This window comes from Sphaeramia orbicularis, chromosome 14 (assembly GCF_902148855.1).
Source record: "Sphaeramia orbicularis chromosome 14, fSphaOr1.1, whole genome shotgun sequence".
Taxonomy (NCBI): domain Eukaryota; kingdom Metazoa; phylum Chordata; class Actinopteri; order Kurtiformes; family Apogonidae; genus Sphaeramia; species Sphaeramia orbicularis.
This window is the reverse complement of record NC_043970.1, coordinates 23199046-23217923: the sequence shown is the minus strand read 5'-3', so window position 1 is coordinate 23217923 and position 18878 is coordinate 23199046. Positions and strand designations below refer to the sequence as shown.

The following is an 18878-nucleotide window of genomic DNA, read 5'->3' as shown; positions in this document are numbered from 1 at the left end:
TATACCATTAACTGTACATAAAAACAACTCTCACTACATGGGTTTATTGGTGAATCAATGTTCTAGAATATGATGGTGTTTCCATGTTCACTACAGAGTCTCTGAACGTCCAAATGGATCATATCTGATGCCGCTGAAAAGCTGAGAAGCTGCTTTTTACTTGAATTATTTAAATGTATTGATAGGATTAGTGGTTCATAAGTTATTAAAACCTTTATACTGGTGGATGCTTTTGGTCGCCAGCTGTTAAGGCCCTATGGTTTGGAGGATTAATTGTAGGAATACACACTATCACAGTTCAGAGACATGAATCCAACTAGTCTTCATAAGGAGTCGAGGATATGATGTGAATAAAAGTAACTTTAGAACAAGAAATACACTGTTGCTAATAAAGTTGGAATAATTTTGTTTTCAGGCACATTCCACTTTTTTATTCCTATTTATACTCACAAATTTGACCTGGTGCAGTGATTACATACACACCTTATCCATCAAGAAACTAATGTCATGAGAAGCAGTAAAATATTTTATTCCTGCTTTATGGGCAACAGGGTAACTGCAGCTATTGGTCAATCCTGAGGCAGAAAAATAGAAAATTATAAAATGTCAATCCCACAGTGATGCTCCATTATATGCTAATAAAATGCTGTGATGGAACAAAAAACCAAACCCATAAGTAGCGTTGAATTTAATGATACATCAGAGCACACTCTCAGTTCTTCTCTAGAATGTTGTGATCAGATTTCCTTTCATTTTAACCTGTCAGATAGTCTGTGGACTGAAGGTACATCAGCTTTGATGCGGCTCCATTATCTCCGTTGCTCACATTATAGCTATGAATTATATTTAACACAATAGCATAACCACAACTTTTTATGACCTTCTTCTTTGTAAGTGGATTGATTCTGTCCAAGTATGAAGGTGCCCCGGTTAACTGTTTTTAATTCCCTTTGAATCAATATTTGACCCTTGGCCTTGAATCAGTCTTGTTAATATGTGTAAATTCTGGTTTTAACGGGGGTCTGCTCTAGAGGAGTAATTGAAGTCACAAATCAATTGTTTGCCTGTGAAAACCATTATAATACTATTAGATTTGGCATGGGGAACACATCTTAAAAGAGAGAAACAAAGACTAGAAAACACTTGTAAATGTTGTAGAATCATTTAAGAAAGTGTATGTAATGTGGTCATTCAGTTTAACCAGTTATTCAGTAAATATGACCCTTAAACACCTTTATTTCAGTATTACAGTATGATTAGTAATTGAAAGGGTCTAAGAAAGGTATGTTTGTGATTAATGATGACAAAGAAGTTTATGTTTTAGCCATTTTCACAGTTTAAAATCTGTATATCTTGTTATTCATAACCCACACCATGATCTTCATTGGTATTTTTCTCATTTCTATTGGAAGATTTTTTTTGCTTAATTCAAGATTTTTTTTGTTTAATTCAAGCAAAAAAACAAAAATCTGCAAACGGAACAAGTGAAAATTATCTTGGTAAGATTCCTTGAAATAAGATTTTCAAGATCTATTGTCTAAAAATAAGTTCTTATATGACACTGAAAAGTTACTCTTTAGGTGATTACTTTGTGTGTTTGTTAGCAACTTCACGGGAAAACTATTACAACCATCTTCACCAAATTTTACCCATAGATAGGCCTAGGCCCTGGGACCAACCCATTCAATTTTGGGCTGAGTAGGCCAAAGTTCAAGGTCACAGCAAGGTCACAAAATCTCGAATTTTCCTATCTCTTATCATTGAGTAATTTTCAAAAATTCATCAAAAATTCAAAACGACTCCGATTAGCCTCCAACTTGATACACCGGTAGCTTATAACAATATCTTGTACCTGGCACTAAATTGTCCACATCCATTGTGGAATGTGGACTCTGTGGACATTTCAATTTAGCATTGAAAATCCCATTTACGACACATTTTTCATTGTAACTCAACAAAAAATTGATTGGAATTTAATATAATTTGACATACACATGAGTGGTACCAAGCTTCAACTTTTTCTGCTGTATGGAACCACCTTGAAACTGTTTAATTTTAAAAAGAAATAGTCGATCCACAAATGCACACTGTTCGGGGTGCTTGGCGGAGGTTTGCGTTCTCTGAACACTTATGTCTTATTTTAAGTATGATGAGATATTTTGACTAGAAATGAGAAAAATACACTTGGTAAGATTTAGATTTTTGCAGTGTTTGTTTGTGGAATAATTATGTGTAACATACAATATATAGATATAATGTAGAACCCACACACTACCGCTAATGCTGATACATACCATATACTGTGCACACTGCGAATTTAAACAATAATTCTGCCCCCTCTTAACTGTGCTGCTGCATGCCTTTTCTTACCCCTATGTATAATTTATTGTAAAGCAGCTATGTCTCAAAAAAGAACTGTTATGGAGCAGAAAAAAGGAACTGGGAAAAACAAGAGTGTGGTTGGCTAGAGCTATTATATTTTATGCATACAGGAAAAAAGGTTTATTGTTGTTCACGTGACTATATTTAATAACTCAAGCCTCTTACAAAAACTTTCCTCAAGATTTTGTACTGTATTAGAAACAGCTTTACTAAATGAACCGATTGGGAATGATTGATTCAAGTACGGTGTATGTATAGTGAGTATGAACACGCTAAGACTCTCTTACATTAAACAAAATGAAGCAAGAAGGCAGATTAATTAAAGAAAATATGTTGTATGAGTATGTGTATGCAATTATCTGTGTCTTTTTACCATTAGTTGCCATTTTTTAACAATTTTAATGTAGTTTTACTGATATGAAAATGTACTGAATCAGTGTAGTAAAAAAAAAAAAAATGTTGGTACATTATTGTAAATCAGGATTTCTGGAGAAAAATACATGGCTGCCATTCTCATATTCACATCATGAGCAGCCATTAGAAAAATCATTTTGAAGACTTCATGTAATAACACCATTAAATAATGCATTGCTATATCCCTTTCTTGTGTCATCTCCCAATTGTGCTGTACTCGTGATATGTACAGTGTGCTTTGCAGAGATACTCTGTCACATGGGTGCTCCCTTTTTTTTTTTTTTTTTACATAGAGAAATTTTTAGGTAATGCACAAAACGGTGCGAGTGTCATTTGTATGCATGTGCACCGTTTACCCATGAAGCCTTGGGAGGTGATCCTGATGACAGTGATGTATTAGTGTCTGGGGCTGTCACAGCTCTAAAATCATTAATGATACCTGGAACTAATGAGTATTTAAAGCCATCAGCACACAATTAATTATACGGTGTGTGTGTATGTGTGTTGATTTTAAAGGCCTGGTCAGTTATTTATCTGATTAGACAAAAAAAAAAAAAAATCATGGAAACACTGATACTGTATTTACATATATGATTGAGTTTAACATGTACTCTAGGCTCATCCATCCTTCTTCTAGACTGGAGATTCTGTTCAGGGACTGGGCGGGCTGCAGCCAATCCCAGCATGCTTTGGCTGTAAGGCTCGGACATCTTGCCAGTCTGTGACGGTGCTAACACACATGCAGACAGACACATTCACACCTGCAGGCAATTTAGAGTCTCCTGTTGACCAATCCTGCATGTCTGTGGGATATGGACTGTGGGAGGAAACTGGAGCATCAAGAGGAAACCCACACATAAAGGCCCCAGCCATCTACATGTACAGTATTAAAAATGAGTTTTTTAGCGGTCGCCAACTGATAAAGCAGTACTGTAGATGTGTTTTATGATTTGGTGGTTTGTATAATTAAAGATCTTTCAGCTGTGATAGTAGGTTCATATCCGGTGATGTGAATTTCGTTGGTGGGGTGACTATATTTGCATTTGAGGCACAAATTGTGCTTATAATGACATTGTTGTCTCACAAAGGTGGCATCCAAAGTGATCTTTAGACCTACCCAAAGCTCCACTGCTGTGAATGTAGGAAATCTGTTATTTCCGGATGCACAATATTTCAAATGTCGCACTAGATCATTACCGTTCACATTCAGAGGCTGTTCTCCACCTTTATCACCTAAACACTCGCTGTAGTTCAAGAGCACTGAGCATCCAGAAAAAAAATATCCAAATGTGCTTCCATTTATAGACTCATGTCCTCAACCAAAGGACAAAAAGTCTCAGCAAACAGTTGCAATTGCATCTGTTCTTTTGACAAAACTAATTAATCATCTGACCATTTTTAGGTGCACAGCTCAAACTACGTTTATTTTTACTGCCCCAGACAAATCACAAAGCATCATTGTTCTATCTGCACTAGTACTATATATCTGCCTTTCCCAAACTTATGGTTGAGACCCGAAATGGGTTGCAAAGCTGTTTTTATTGGACTGCCAATTCTTTGAGTATAACACAGAACAATAATAGAATATATGATTTAATTGTTCAAATAAATATAGTAGAAAAGTGCTCTGGAGAAGGGTTTATTAATGTCGACCTACGTGACATGCAGTGGAGTGGTAACATAAAGACATGAGTGAATATGACATAAAACATGCAACAAGATGTAAAAGATAGAAGATGTAAAAGAGATGTAAAGAATGTAAAAGATGCAAAATGGAAAAAGAAAAAGGATGTAAAAGATATAGCCAGATGAAAATGATGTAAAAGAAGAAACAAAATATAAAATAAACACAATTAAAAATATGGAGAAAAAAAAAAAAAAGATATAAGAGGATCAAAAATGTAGAAGTCCTAGGAAGGTGAAAATGGCATCAAGGTGAAAGATGCAACAAGATCAAAATAATGTAAAAGAACTACTACTAAGAAAACGAGATGTAAATGCCATAACACGATGAAAATGAGGTAAAGATAAAAGATGCAACAAAATGTAAGAAATATAGGATGAAAATGATGGAAAAAACAGATAAAAGATGCAACAAAATGCAAAAAAGTAACATGCAAAAAAATGTGAATAATGTAAAAGAACTAACCCAGAAAATTCTAGTAAAAATTGCAGAAAATGTAAAAGTTGTGACAAGATGGAAATGTTGAAAAGGTAAAAGAAGCAACAAGACAAAAAACATAATAGAGGCAGCAAGTTGAAGCAACAAAATGTAAGAAACAGGATGAAAACAATGGGGAAAATATAGGGAAGATAAGGAAAATGAAAGATAAAAAGATGCAACAAGATGCAAATAATGTTAAAGCAGTAATGAGAAAAATTATTTAAAAGATGGAACAAGTCGTAAAAAAGGGACCATCAGACACATTGTTTTCATGGTGGAAGTAAAATTACAGACCTTATGTCAGAAATTCAGTGTGTTTTTGCAAATTTGGTCCCAAAGAGACAAAGTTATTTTATGGGTCCTGAGCTGAAAGTTTGGGAACCACTGCTCTAAAACATTTTTTTTAATTTTATTTTTGCCATCAAACTTGTTTCATAATTGAAAAAGGGGCAAATATTACACTTGTCAGCAGGAGTCACTTTGCGTCTTTATTCAGGAAATAGGGTATGAAAGGAGGTATATTCTCATAAACGCGCAATGTTTTGTAATCAAATTAAAAGAAGACACTCTTGAGTTCTCTTAAATTTTGTTATTGGACTGTCATATCCAACAGTCCTTATCAAAAGCAAGACACCAACTAAGAGGTGAGAGCTCTGACAACAACCTGGAATAGCAATGGTAAATACCTGATTTATTCAGCAACATTGAATGCTATTTACCTTTTGGGGACTAATACGTCAAAATAAATTAATAAAAGTCAAATAAACCCATATGGTATATTAGTCCTCAAAGGGCAAATGAAAAGACTTGCTTGCTTTCTTTACTGTATAAGCCTTTATTTGTAAAAAGTCTGTTGTTTGAATGATAACCCTTTTTATACCACATACTTGAACACCTTGTATTTGTAAAAAACACATTTTGTTCAAACACCTAAAAAAGCTGATTGACACTATAACATTAATTTGCACTGACAAAAAAAAATACAACTTCATACTACACAAATGTTGATTCCATGAGTACTGATACCCCAAATGAAATCAAACACCTTATTAAACAACTGAATCAAATAAGCGCCCAATGTGAACAAAACAATTACAGTACAAAAACCAAATGCATTTTTCTTCCAGTGCCAGTATATCAGATGAATTACATTTCCTTCTTATGATAAAACAACAACAACAGTAAGAATAACAATCCATAACAAATGCAACAAATACAATAAATCAGAAATGAACACATAAATGAATAAAATCATTTACTAATTCATATTTCAAAATAAATGGGTTGTTGGTTTAGTGGGTTTGTTTCTTTTTTGTTGCCAATTTGCTTTTTTACAGTGTTGGTGGAAAACCTTTCTTACCTACTGGTTAAACATGACACAGTCTCCCTGGTCGGGTATTTCAGAGAGGGAGGCATACTGATGTGTAACTGGGAATCAGCACAGCTTCTTGCAAGTATCATCATACAGTAATCGACAACAGACCATAACCAGAGGCAACTTATTAAAGAGAAAATACAGGGTACACCCACTCAGTGTGCAATCACATGGCTTACGTTCAGATGCTACTGGTGAGCATCCTTTACATCCTTTGTAGTTGAAGGGCGACTGATGTTAATGCTTATGCTGAACCTGATAAAACTACAGCATGCACTTTGTGCATCTATTCCAAATTGCGTGATTTACAGTAAGTACATTTTATAGAAGTACATAGTCATGATTCACATGAATCACATGATGTACGTTCTACATTTTTCCTCCAGTTTTACGAACAGTTTGTTTCACAAGATTTATAGAGCTGGCTGTAAAACAAGTGCAATTTGAGCATGTAAACACTGGATCTTTCTTTTCCTGGCTGTGGAGATGATTCTGATGGTGTGAGTAAAAAACATATGAAAATAAACCTTTTAAAACTTAGGTCATGCAAAACAAAACCTACAAGGTATACAAAATAATGAATGTACCAACAAAAGGTCTTCAAACAGTGAGGAGTCTGTCAGTATCTTTCTGGTGTTCGGTAGATGAAATATACATGTGTGGTTCTAGTCCACCTTTATCTTTTAAGTTTTTCTATGACAGGGAACGCTGTAATCCCAGACAAAATGCCAAAATATAAAGTCCTCTACTTGCTTGAAAAATGCAGCAGACAACAAAAGTTTTCACCTCCCTGTGATCCCACAAACATCTTAATCATGCTACATACTAGGCTTTAACTTGCACAGAACCAGGAGACATTTGTGGGACATTTTTGGGACCGAAACCTAATGACAGAAATCCTGCAGTCCTCCTGAATGTACTGCTGCATCAGGAAATGCTAATGATATTAACATTTCCTGTCAAGAACAAGGAGAGGTCATTTTTTTATGTCGACCCAGGGAATGATTTTCTGTCAATACCCCCTCGCTCTGCTGAAAATATTTACTTCCCAGAGCTAGCCTGCACAAACTAGACTTCTATTGTTGGCGAGGGAGCAGCTGCACTTGAGCAATTGGTTGCTCAGTTACCTTGATCATGTGTGTTCAAGGACACACATGACATTTTTTTTTTCGTAGAGGAACAGGAAAACACTTCTCACTCACCCTTTTAAGGCTATCCTGCTCCTCTTGCCTGTATAGGCCAGCTAGGAGATTATGCCCTTAATTTCATCATGTAAAATGATAGCTGAGGTAAACGTGTCAGGTAATGTGCTGTAACTCTCAGGTGGAAAAGCCCACTTAGATGTATATAAATCATATTAGAAGAATTTCCTTCAGGACGACACCATCCCATTTGCTGAAAGTGTACCAAGGCATACTGTAATATACAGGCATCTTTACAGGAGCAAAAAAATTAACATTAGCCCTGTCCTCAAGGGGACACATGCTCACACATCGACAGAGCCACCAGAAAACTCCCTCACTATGAGCAGACTTTGCGTTGATTTTTCCATTATTTTGTTCACACCATGTATTTCTTGTGTTTCATTTTTTAGGTTTCGTTTGCAGAAGTATGCCAATGCTAGAGAAGCTGTCCATGCCATTAGCAGTGAGGCTAGCTGGTATTACGAACTGCCATGTTTTTGTACATGCATTAAGAACTATTAAGTGAAAGATATCATATTTACAGTACAATTCACATGTAATTACACATATACACTAGAGGCAAGAAAATTCACATTGAAATCAGTTCAACACTTTTTTTCCTCTACTCCTTGAACATATGTGTCAAAAGAAACATATTTTCTCTCTCGTATAAGCAAATATCCTAAAGTAAAGCATAGAACAGAAGATCCTCACAGCTTTTGGGATGAATGTGCTGATTTCATGTCCAGAAAGCAGATAATACATGTTCTGAGTGAAATGAGTGGTGAATATTTTTACTGCGAGCATGCAAGGGCTGCTAGTGTTTTGTTTTTTTTTCTTCCTTTTTTCATTTGTAAGTGTTTGGAGTTCATTTAAGATATGCATCTAAGATCTCAAAAATAAGAAAATACCTGAAAAGGCATATTTGTAGTAATTTCTGCGAATAAACCAACCTGAATTAGAGGTTCATATTTGTGTACGTTTACATTGCAAAATGTAAGTGCATTTCACTGAACCACAGAGTAGGTGATTAGGCTTCCTTCTAGACGGACATATTCCACTGTTTTAGTTGAAATAACACTTTTGGTTACCTTTAAGTCTCATATTAGTATAAATAATATGTGCTCTATATGCACTGGAACAAATAGTATCCTCTGGCATCTTAGTCTAGTAAAGATCCATCATATTGCCTTTGAAGAGTTTGACAGGCTGTTAGCGTGCAGATCAGGTTGGAAGGAAGGATGTAACTCCCACTGCCCAACCTCTAAAAAAGCACAAACTTCACTTATTCACTAACTTTTACCACCTTTCCTAATATTTAAGTGATCAATGTTGGCTGAAATATAGATGTAAAAAGCACATTGGTAATCCCCACCTCAACTCACTGAAAAACACAAAAGTGCACGAATGTCCCAAATGAGACGCTACAAATACTGTTATTAGATCCATGGAGAAATATACTGCAGGAACGCAATCAAGATCATTGCATAACCGACTAACAGCTCCTCCAACGAAAGCTGTAAAGTAGGTATCACAGAGTTTATAATGACTATAATAATGACTAGTCTGGCATCTGGTAGTTTGATAAACTACATATAAATCTTTGTTCCATATGGAAATGTGTATTTGGCACATTATACCCTACATATATTTTCTATATAGTACCTTAATCCAGCCTTAGTGCAAATTCTTTTTACCTTAGAGGTTGGAAATTATATATATTTTTTGAACATATTTCTCACAATACTGTATTAGCCACAATTTTGACCCATTGTCACTTCTCTCATAAACAGCAGCAAATTTGTTCTCTTCACAATTATTACCAAGTAGTTTCTTTTTTTTTTTTTTTTTTTTTTTTGACTACAAGACAAAACAGATTGTTCAGCTTCATTTAGAAACATCAAACTTCAAGCTCCGAGGTAAAGCTTGGGCCACATCACTGTACGAACTTCACTACGAGTTGCGGAGACAAATTGGTTTCTGATCAGTATTCCTTGTTGAATACTTCTTATGCATCCACACCCTGCTCTCCAGACGGGCGTGGATATTTCTGATGACAAATTGATACTCCTGCTTTACCATCTTCATCTCATTACTCTGCAGCCCGTCCATCTTTGTCTTTTCCCCATGTGTTTTTGTATATGACAATTTTCCTCTTGTCTATTTCTCAGGGACCACATTGCACCTATATTGTAATGACCAAATTATTTTTCTGCTACAGGATCCAATAATTTGTTTGGTCATGTTGGATTTGCTCAGAGCCCGTTGCTCCCAGTGGAGGTTGTTTGTGCCTGAAGTGAAAATGACAATGAAGGTGATGATTCTGACACTCAGGGATGAAAACATCTGTACTTCAGCTGCTCGAAGAAAAGCATGTAAGGCTTTTCAGTCAGTTTGTCTAATGCTCTGACGCTTTAACTTTGGTGAGCACACAACGCAAACTAATTTATCCCTCAACCTATAAATACATATCACTATTCAGTTTGCTTCCTATAATAGGTCTGAAAAAAAAATCAACATCCTACAGTCTCAGATAAATCCTTTTTTCTTTGCTAATGAACCTGAGCCCTGTAAATACAGTTTGAGTGTGTGTGTGTGTGTGTTGTGTGTGTGTTTTGTGGGAGACAAAAACAATAGTGCATATGGATTATAGGCCTTTTGGTCATTTCATGGCTATTTATCTCAGGTTCCCCAAGAATCACTGAATTATACTCCTGGTTACACTGATATTTCTAATCATCCAGAGCATTTGGGGGATGGGACCGATAAATCGAAACCTTGAATCGTTCTCTCTTTTCTACCCAGGCTCCCCGTTTCTTTCCAGATTAAATATAACCTTACTGACTGCGATGCCAACACAGAAAAAACGCTTAACAGTAACAATAACAAAAAGAAATACGGTGTGACAACTGGTCAAACTGCGGGCTGATATGTTGACTCTTTTAAATACACATGTTCTCACATCTTCACTGTGGAATAATTTCAAACAAATCACAAAAGCACCCCCCATTTCCTTTAGCAAACAGAAAGCAGGATAAGACGTCAATGAATTCTGCATCTAAAGAGTGTGTGAATCAATCAATAGGAGGAAAAGAACAGTACAAGTATACTTTCATGAGAATACTGAATGATAAAATGTACAGAATATGTTTTTTTTTCAAACAATCAAAATGAGTAATGCATACCTTTGACTCTTTTTTTTTTATCTAATAATGCCCTAGCTCTAGAACATGTTCTGACACTCTCTGAAATCACAGTATTTTTCAAGACAAAATCATATCTACAATATTCAGCATTTGTTTTCAACCATAATGAAAAAACCCCCCGAGGACATGTTTCTAAAAATAACATGAGAAGAGAAAGGAATACAAGTTTGCGTTGACTCTGGGCAGGAATGCAGTGGTCAAACATCCCATCCACACGGCCTTCTAATGGAGACCATTAGGCCAGAGCTGATGTCTGATTTAGAGAACGATATCACTTCAAAAAACCCAAGGAACAACACATAATCCAAACAAGGTTGCTGTACATAGTAGAACCGGAGATTTCCGTGCATGTTATCCATGGGTAATGGGAAGGGTGGGGGTTGGGTGGGGTGGGGTGGGGGGTGTCAAGGATCTCACTCAGCTGATGCCTGAACAGACAAGCCATCACTGATTTCATGAGCTGCAGTAGAGGATTTTTGATTACAATAAGTATCAATAAAAAGTCAATGGGACTCTGAGACATCTTTTCTCTCTCAGGAGCTTTCACTTTCTCTTTTTTCTTTTTTTTTTTTAGCAAAAATATCATGCAGTCTTTAGTTCCAAAAATCCCAGGGGGGATCTCGTGTTTGTTTGTTTCAGGAGGAAAAAGAAACTCAAAGCCTTGAAATTCTTCTCTCACAATTATTCTTAAACATTCAAGTCATCCTATTAATACTTTGTACAGCAGAAAGGTCCTTCAGATTTCACATGTGTATATATAAATATAATATATAGAAATATGCATATACATATGTTCAACTTGTATATGTGTATACATATTTTGGAACTGTATCAAAGCCAATTTAATGTGCTCTCAAAATATGGCCCATGATTCCTAGTGGGATGCACATCAATTCACATAGTACAACCAGTAGATTAGGTTGAAAAATCCAAAGGTGATAGGGAAAATGACCCGGGACCACTTGTCAATGGTGCTAACATCTGACAGGTTTGGGATTTTCAACTTGAGCTTGGAGGAGCGTCGTCGTAGCCGACAGTTGGCCCTGCTCCGCATGGCGCTCCGGTCCAGCGAATGGTGGCTGAAACCGTCTCGGGGCGCCATGGGCTTCCTGAATTGGACCCCGGAGCTGTTGAAGGACATGACCGAATTCTGAGAGTCACTGACGCTACTCCCCACATCAGAAGGCATCACTTCGTTGTTCATCTCCAGCGTAGTGAGGAGGATGTTTCCATAAGCATCCACCTGCGTTGAGAACAGAAAGACAGTGAATGTCAGCGAGGGCTGCGACGTTGACCAGGAACCCCAGATTCTCTCTAATTCCTCACTAATATTAACATTAAACCCCCCACCCCCCCACCAAGCTTTAAAGCAAAATGCAAGGATGATATTGTGGAAATGGGATGCACCTTCTTGCATGCAACAGAAGTATTAACAAAGAGTTTAAACAGACATTTATTAGTGATACAAACAATGTGAACAGTCTTTATTATCTGACTTTATTGTGAGGGCTGGCCTACATATGATTTCTAAATACATGTACCCCAACTTTTCTTTGTTCCTCGAGATACAGATTTCTTCGCTGTGTAAATGACCTGAAGGTGTTGGTTTGAAACGGCACGGAAATGGAGTCCTTGCAATGTGAAAGAAAAAATGAAGAGAACATTAAAACGCCTATAAAATACTTGCAAATAAGCACATTTTCTATCATTTTCACAGTGCATAAGACAGAGAGTTAACAGGAACAACTTTGACTAAGCATAGCATTTAGTACTTCACACACAAAAAACAGGGGGCTTCATTCAGTCTGACAATTTCAGCCAATGGCAAAATGGGAATTCCTTTTTGGTCTGCGTTTTGAGGCTTTGTCCAATGGAAAATACATGTTGAAACTTAAAGTACCTGAGTGAGACTGAATGAAGCCTATAGCATAAACATAGACAACAACCTAAATAAGAAATGAAAATGTTTACACCGCTGTTGAGCTAGATGATTCGCTATCTCAATGAAAAAGGCTATGCTCAATAAAAAGCAGTCAGTGCTTGAGGGAAAAGCAATGGATGATGGTTGGTGAATGCGTTTGGGGCTGTGGTGGCATCATTAAGCTTCAGGAGGATTACTTCAGGAAATATATGTGCCTTCGGTAAAAATGACTATGGCTACGAATCTTATGTGCAGAGCATAGTTGTTTTGTACTTGAACTCTGACTGACACAGAGAAGTAGAGTAAAAGAGAGACGGCAGAAGAAGATGCAAACCTGTTCCCTCAGGCGCTTCTCTTCGTATCTTGTGCGCTCGTTGTTGGCTTTGTTCAGCCTCTCATTGATTTTCTTCTGTTGCGCAGGACCCCGGCCAAAGAACACGTAATTTACAAAGGCATATTCAAGCAGGGCCAGGAACACAAACACAAAACAGCCCATGAGGTAGACGTCGATGGCTTTCACATACGGAATCTTTGGGAGAGTCTCCCTAAGGTGGGTGTTAATTGTTGTCATGGTCAGCACCGTAGTCACACCTGAGTAGAGCAGAACAGACAGACAAAGAGTTTACCGTCAGAGGGATGAAGTCCAAAGGAAAACACTTCTAAATTAAATGTTGGTAACTTGTTAACATCCACTCTTGTCATGGAAGCCTAGAGCCGGGGTTAGATTTATTACAGAAGTACAAGGCCAATATTAATGAGCTAGACTAGCCAGGGTGTATCCTGCATTAGCTGTGATAGTTTGGAAAATGAATGAATGAATAATGAAAGGCAGCATCTTCTAGTTTACCATGTGACAGAGAGGTCATTTTTAACCCTTAAGTTCTCCTATGTACATTTTTTGTATATTTTTCTCATTTTATTTTTTTCATTTGTTGATCATTTTGGCTGTGTTGCAATTTGGCAGAAATGTTTCTTTTTAGTTATATTTTTGAAATCCAGTGTCTTTTACTGTGTTTTACTTTCCCACGATGCACCCTCTGGTGACCCTCATGAACAAAACTATATATATATATATATATATATATATATATACACACACATACATACATACATACATACATACATATATATATACACATACATACATACATACATATATATATATATATATATATATATATATATATATATATATATATATATATATATATATATATATTTACACATATATATATATAATAAATCTCTAAAACAACTTCCCCCTTGCTCAAAACTACCAAACATTCAACAATTTTCAGGATTGTCACACTTTAAATGCCAGTTTAGTTATTTCAAAATGTCAAATATCACTAGTTTTCTTCTAAATAAAATGCTGACATTAGAGAAAGTACGGTTATAAAGTGTAATGGCAGTGAGATTAAAAAACGTGGCTATAATGGAAGTTAATGGGGCATTTTTGTCCACGAGGGTCCAAGAGGGAGTATCTGATACAACACAAAAAATACTCCTGCAATCAAATCAATTTTGTTGCTAATCTTTGACATATCTAAGGCTCTAATCACAACCAATGTTTCCTCCACCTTCTATTTATTATATGGAAAATATTCCATTTTTTGTGTTTTTTTGTAATAAATCACTTCAAATAATTAAACTAGCATTTAAAGGGTTAAAATCCAGAAAACTGTTGAATGTTTGGCAGTTTTGGGCAGGGCGGAAGTTGTTTAAGAGATTTATTTTATAAAAGCAAAAAAAATGTTGATGTGTGATGATTTTATAGTAGTTTTTGTGTGCGTGTACAGTTTTGTCCAAGAGGGTGACCAGAGTAGAGTAAAATTGAGGAGGGCATAAGGGTTAATGTGGTATAAGCAGTTTCCGGTTTGGAAAATGAAAGAATGTTGTTACTGGTGACCTGGTCGATGCTAAGAGGTTGTTCATGTCATAATAAAGGTGCATCTTCAAACACTGACGTACATGTTTAGAAACCCAAGAGTTTGTACTAAATGTGCACTGTCAGTTGATGTTTCAACTTATATGTTTCTTTATGGTCTATTTTAATCAGGTTTCTTTACACTTTAAACACATAGTGAAAAATTGCAGTTTTTGTTTAGTCAATGCAAAAACATTTTTATGACAGCAACATGATAATTTACCTTCTAATTTAAATGGATTTTTCCTTAATCTGATCCTAAAATCAATAACTGGTCTTCCTAGATAGTCTGATCATCGTTATTTTACCAGAAGGTAGTTTAGGGGCAGGTAGTAAATCCTGAAGAATGCCTTTCATCATGTTTTATTATTATGAGAAATGTTGATTTAAAACACATCTGTGTCTCTGTTTGGTTGTTTTAAAAGGGGGGGGGGGGGGACCTGGGCTCCTGAGCCAGATGTGACCCTTTAGCCTCTCCTGTGATTCCATTTATCTTTGTCCAAAAAATCTATCAAACTGAAAAACTTTTTTTTTTTTTACATTAAATATGGTATGTCATGTGCTACACTGTATAGATGATGAACTTACGACAAAATCTGTTAATTTAAGAGGCTCCTTCAGCTGTTTTGACCAACAGACTGCACAGTCAATTCAACTTTAGACTGTACCTGCGTCCTCTTTTTGCACTGTTTACCTGTGTGTTTCTGCATGTGTCATCTGAATGTATTATTATTATTGTCATTACGATGGTAAAGCAAAAGACACTGACAATTCACTTCAGTTCAGTTCAGTTCTGGAGACAATTAAATAACTTCCTCACAAACATTATTAGGCTGTACAATGACAACAACACAAGGCCACAGTTGAGTTTGGCACCTGTTTTGCTTTTTTGTAGCTGTATCATTTCATAAATGCACCAAACATTACATGTATTCATAACTGAAATGCAAAGGTAACTATGAGCAGACAACAAAAAAGGAGCCATGTTCTGGTAAATTGTAGAGAGGTTAAATATATGTCTGGGGCTCCCAACAGATTTCAGGTAAAAATAGATCTTTAGTGAATGTATACGGTAAATGTTGCCGACCCCAGCTTTAAAATCATAACAGCCGTTAAGTCATGTGACTTGGCTTATTGCTTAAGGCACTTCAGTGGAGACAGTGTGATGCTGAACAAAGCTGCCCTGGCTGTTTCTTACCCAGGGCCACCCGAGCTGCAGAAGCATCATAATTGATCCAGAAGGAGACCCAGGAGAGGATGGTGATCAAGATGGAGGGCATATACGTCTGCAGGATGAAATATCCAATGTTCCTCTTAATCCTGAAACTCAGCGAAAGCCTTGGATATGAACCTGTAAAGAGGAGGGATGGAATGATAGTTTGGAAAAGAGCAGGGTAAAGTGAAAACACATCAGTAAAAAAGGAGAGAAGGGGGGAAATGTTGGCACAACTTAAGAGTTCCAAAGTCTGCACTTTGACAACGCGCAGGGTAGTCATTTCTCCATTTGTTCAGATGGAGCACTTAATTTCCCCAAAGCGATGGATTCCTTTCCAGGGACAAGTTCGATTCCAATTAAACATGGCAGAAAGTCGCAAACACGGCAGATTTTTCTGCAACCCCCTATCTCAGCAGGCAGCTCCAGCATCCCTCTGAGAATTGTCACAGAGAGCTGCTCGGCTTTTCTTTAGCACTTTCTCTGTCCTCTAAACATTACCAAAAGGGCATTTTAAAGGTGCATAATTGGAATGCATGCCTTTACACTGAAGGAGGAAAAAAATATGTGCTGTTGTGAGGTGTTAAGTCATGCTGTTGTACAGTGTATGGTGAGAATATGGGTGAGTTTAGAGACTGTTCTGTAATTAAAACTACAATAATATAATCCTGATGCAAAAGGCAATACACACATTAAGGCAGGATATATTTGCTTAATTGAAAATTATACAAATTGTCCCAAATATGGTTAATGCCCCTCTATATATTCTATCTGGAGTTTTATGTTCCAGTTTGTCAGCAAAGAAAAAAGGCCTACGATACGTGTGATGGTTTTAATCTAAAGTACTGTTTGCTATGGGGAACACACAGTGACAAATGATCTCATCATTTCCAAGATCCTGTAAATCTTATAATGAATCAATACTTTAGCATACATACTTCATCAAGCCTGAGACAAATGCATTAGATCAGCCAGGAACACCCCACTTTAGCGCTGGCAAGATTAAAAAATGTTATGGATTTCACTCCACTCAAACATGATCTTTACAGGTAAATGGTACTTTCATTTTCCTCTTAGGACGGTGAAGATGTGTTTGCGAAATCAAACAGAATTAGAGTACATTCACAAAATAATTCCTTATTATTAATATGTACATTTTTTTCTTTCCTATGATTGTACATGTACAGTATGTCTAAACTAATCAGTTTATTAACTCTTTTGAGCTTATGCAAGCACCATGCTATAGTTAAAATAGAAATCTATCACATACTGTGTGCCTTTAGTGTATTCGACTGCATGTTGAATACACAATCTACTTTCCAAAATACAAGTTATAATGTTTCTTACAATATCAGATTAATTTATCCACATATGCCTGCCTAGTCAAATGTGGAAAAAAAAAAAGTCAGTGTGTAAATGTTCTGTTTATATAATGTTGGAATGTTTCTTCTTGGGCAAAATCTACTAAGTAAAAGTATAAAACATAAATATTCAAGAACACAACTGAGCAAAGTGACTGTTTAAGTACTATATATGTATCCAGTCACCAACAGGCTTGACACACTATGTTTTTAATTAAAACAGTGCAGATTTTTTAAATAGAAACTCACATTCACAACTTCACAGTCTCCTTTCAATTAAAGAAGTCTGAGATTCCACATCCGATATTTGACACCCCTTTGTTTTTATTGCACATAATATGCTGTCCCGAAAAGGAAACTGTCTTTCGGCATGACCCAAATATAATCCTACTCCCCATAGTCACAATGACGTATTTACTGTTGCCCCTTCTCACAGTGGTGACACAGAAGCAGAGGTATGTCTAGACCATGTGTGAATATTTCAGAAATAGATACAATTGGCTTTAAATAGGTTTAGGGTATTTTCTGTCGTGACGGTCTTACCTGTAGTAAACCTGACCTCCTTGGACACCAGGCGGATGTCCACAATGGAGAACTGAGGTAACTCTAACTTGTCAACTCCTGTCACAGCGCTGTCCCCTCCTTGCCAGAAAAATACGATGTCATCTGTGGTATATCCATCTGCGTCATCAAGGAAAAGAGAAAGGAGTGTAACTATAGCAGTAAACTGGGAGGGAACAAGCATTAAATTGAGCAATTAAAGTTGGTTGCAGGAGTAGGGGTTACACTAGCTTCTATTGACTAAACAATACATTAAATTTATTCCAAGCTCAGCAACTCAGCAAGCAACTACATATTTAGTCTTACGATCTTTACGTTGACAAGTACCCTTTACTAGACCCTAAAATGGCTTATCAGATAAAATACTATCTTATTTGCTCCAAATAAAAACAGCATCAGTGCATTCAATATCTGTTAATGTTATACTTACATGTAGCTTTTGTCATGAACATCCTATTTTGTTACTATTCAGGCTTAATAGAGGAAAAGCGAACTGAAAAACCATCTTGACCTCTCTTCAAAACCACTTTCCTCGGTGGGAAAAGCAACATTTTTGATTAAATGAAAATGGAAATATTCGGTTAAATTCATATCAAAATAAATGACAGGTATAAGCAACCTCTACCTAGCATCGCATTAAACTGCCGAGGGGAAAATGAAGACAGAAGTCCCCTGTTCGGATTTTCTGTGAAAGACGAACTGCAAATTTATGCAACATGCAAATATCTGCAAGGCTGCACTTTCATTTGCACATTTAACTAAACTACATTCATCCTTACAACTGGTCAAATTCATTCCTTTAAGTTTCAAGCAAAAAATACATCTTGTAGTTTTGCAGGAATATTCCTTAATGAACAGTAGTGGAAAAAACCCAATTGGTATAAAACCTTGCTGCCAGAGATGTAAATCTGTCCACTCTATCAGCGCACAATCACATGCTCCACTGTCCACACTCCTGCAGGGCTATATCACTGCATGGTTACAACATGCATGAATGTTCATTAACACATGTCACTTGGTATGGCGCTCCTGCACATTCTTAACTGGCAGCACAACTGAAAGTGGCCACAGCAGTAGATTTATGTCGGTGGGCTAGTATGCATTCACTGCACAGCAATTTTTCAGTCAGAGACGTGTTACTACATTTCACATTCTCCTACACCACTTCCA

At 36.5% G+C, this 18878-nt stretch overlaps 1 protein-coding gene across 1 annotated transcript in view; it reads right to left on the bottom strand.

Annotated features, from left to right (window-relative positions):
* Nucleotides 1–5435: 5435 nt before the first annotated feature.
* The window catches only part of gabrb4 (gamma-aminobutyric acid type A receptor subunit beta4), a 62745-nt gene continuing 49302 nt past the window's right edge, over nucleotides 5436–18878 (bottom strand). Inside the window, exons 6-10 of the mRNA XM_030154336.1 lie at nucleotides 17691–17828; nucleotides 15772–15924; nucleotides 12981–13237; nucleotides 12267–12356; nucleotides 5436–11968 (exon numbers count right to left, since the gene is read on the bottom strand). Coding sequence (XP_030010196.1) covers nucleotides 11615–11968; nucleotides 12267–12356; nucleotides 12981–13237; nucleotides 15772–15924; nucleotides 17691–17828 — 992 coding nt within the window. The 3' untranslated portion in view covers nucleotides 5436–11614. The remainder of the gene's footprint in view (nucleotides 11969–12266; nucleotides 12357–12980; nucleotides 13238–15771; nucleotides 15925–17690; nucleotides 17829–18878) is intronic.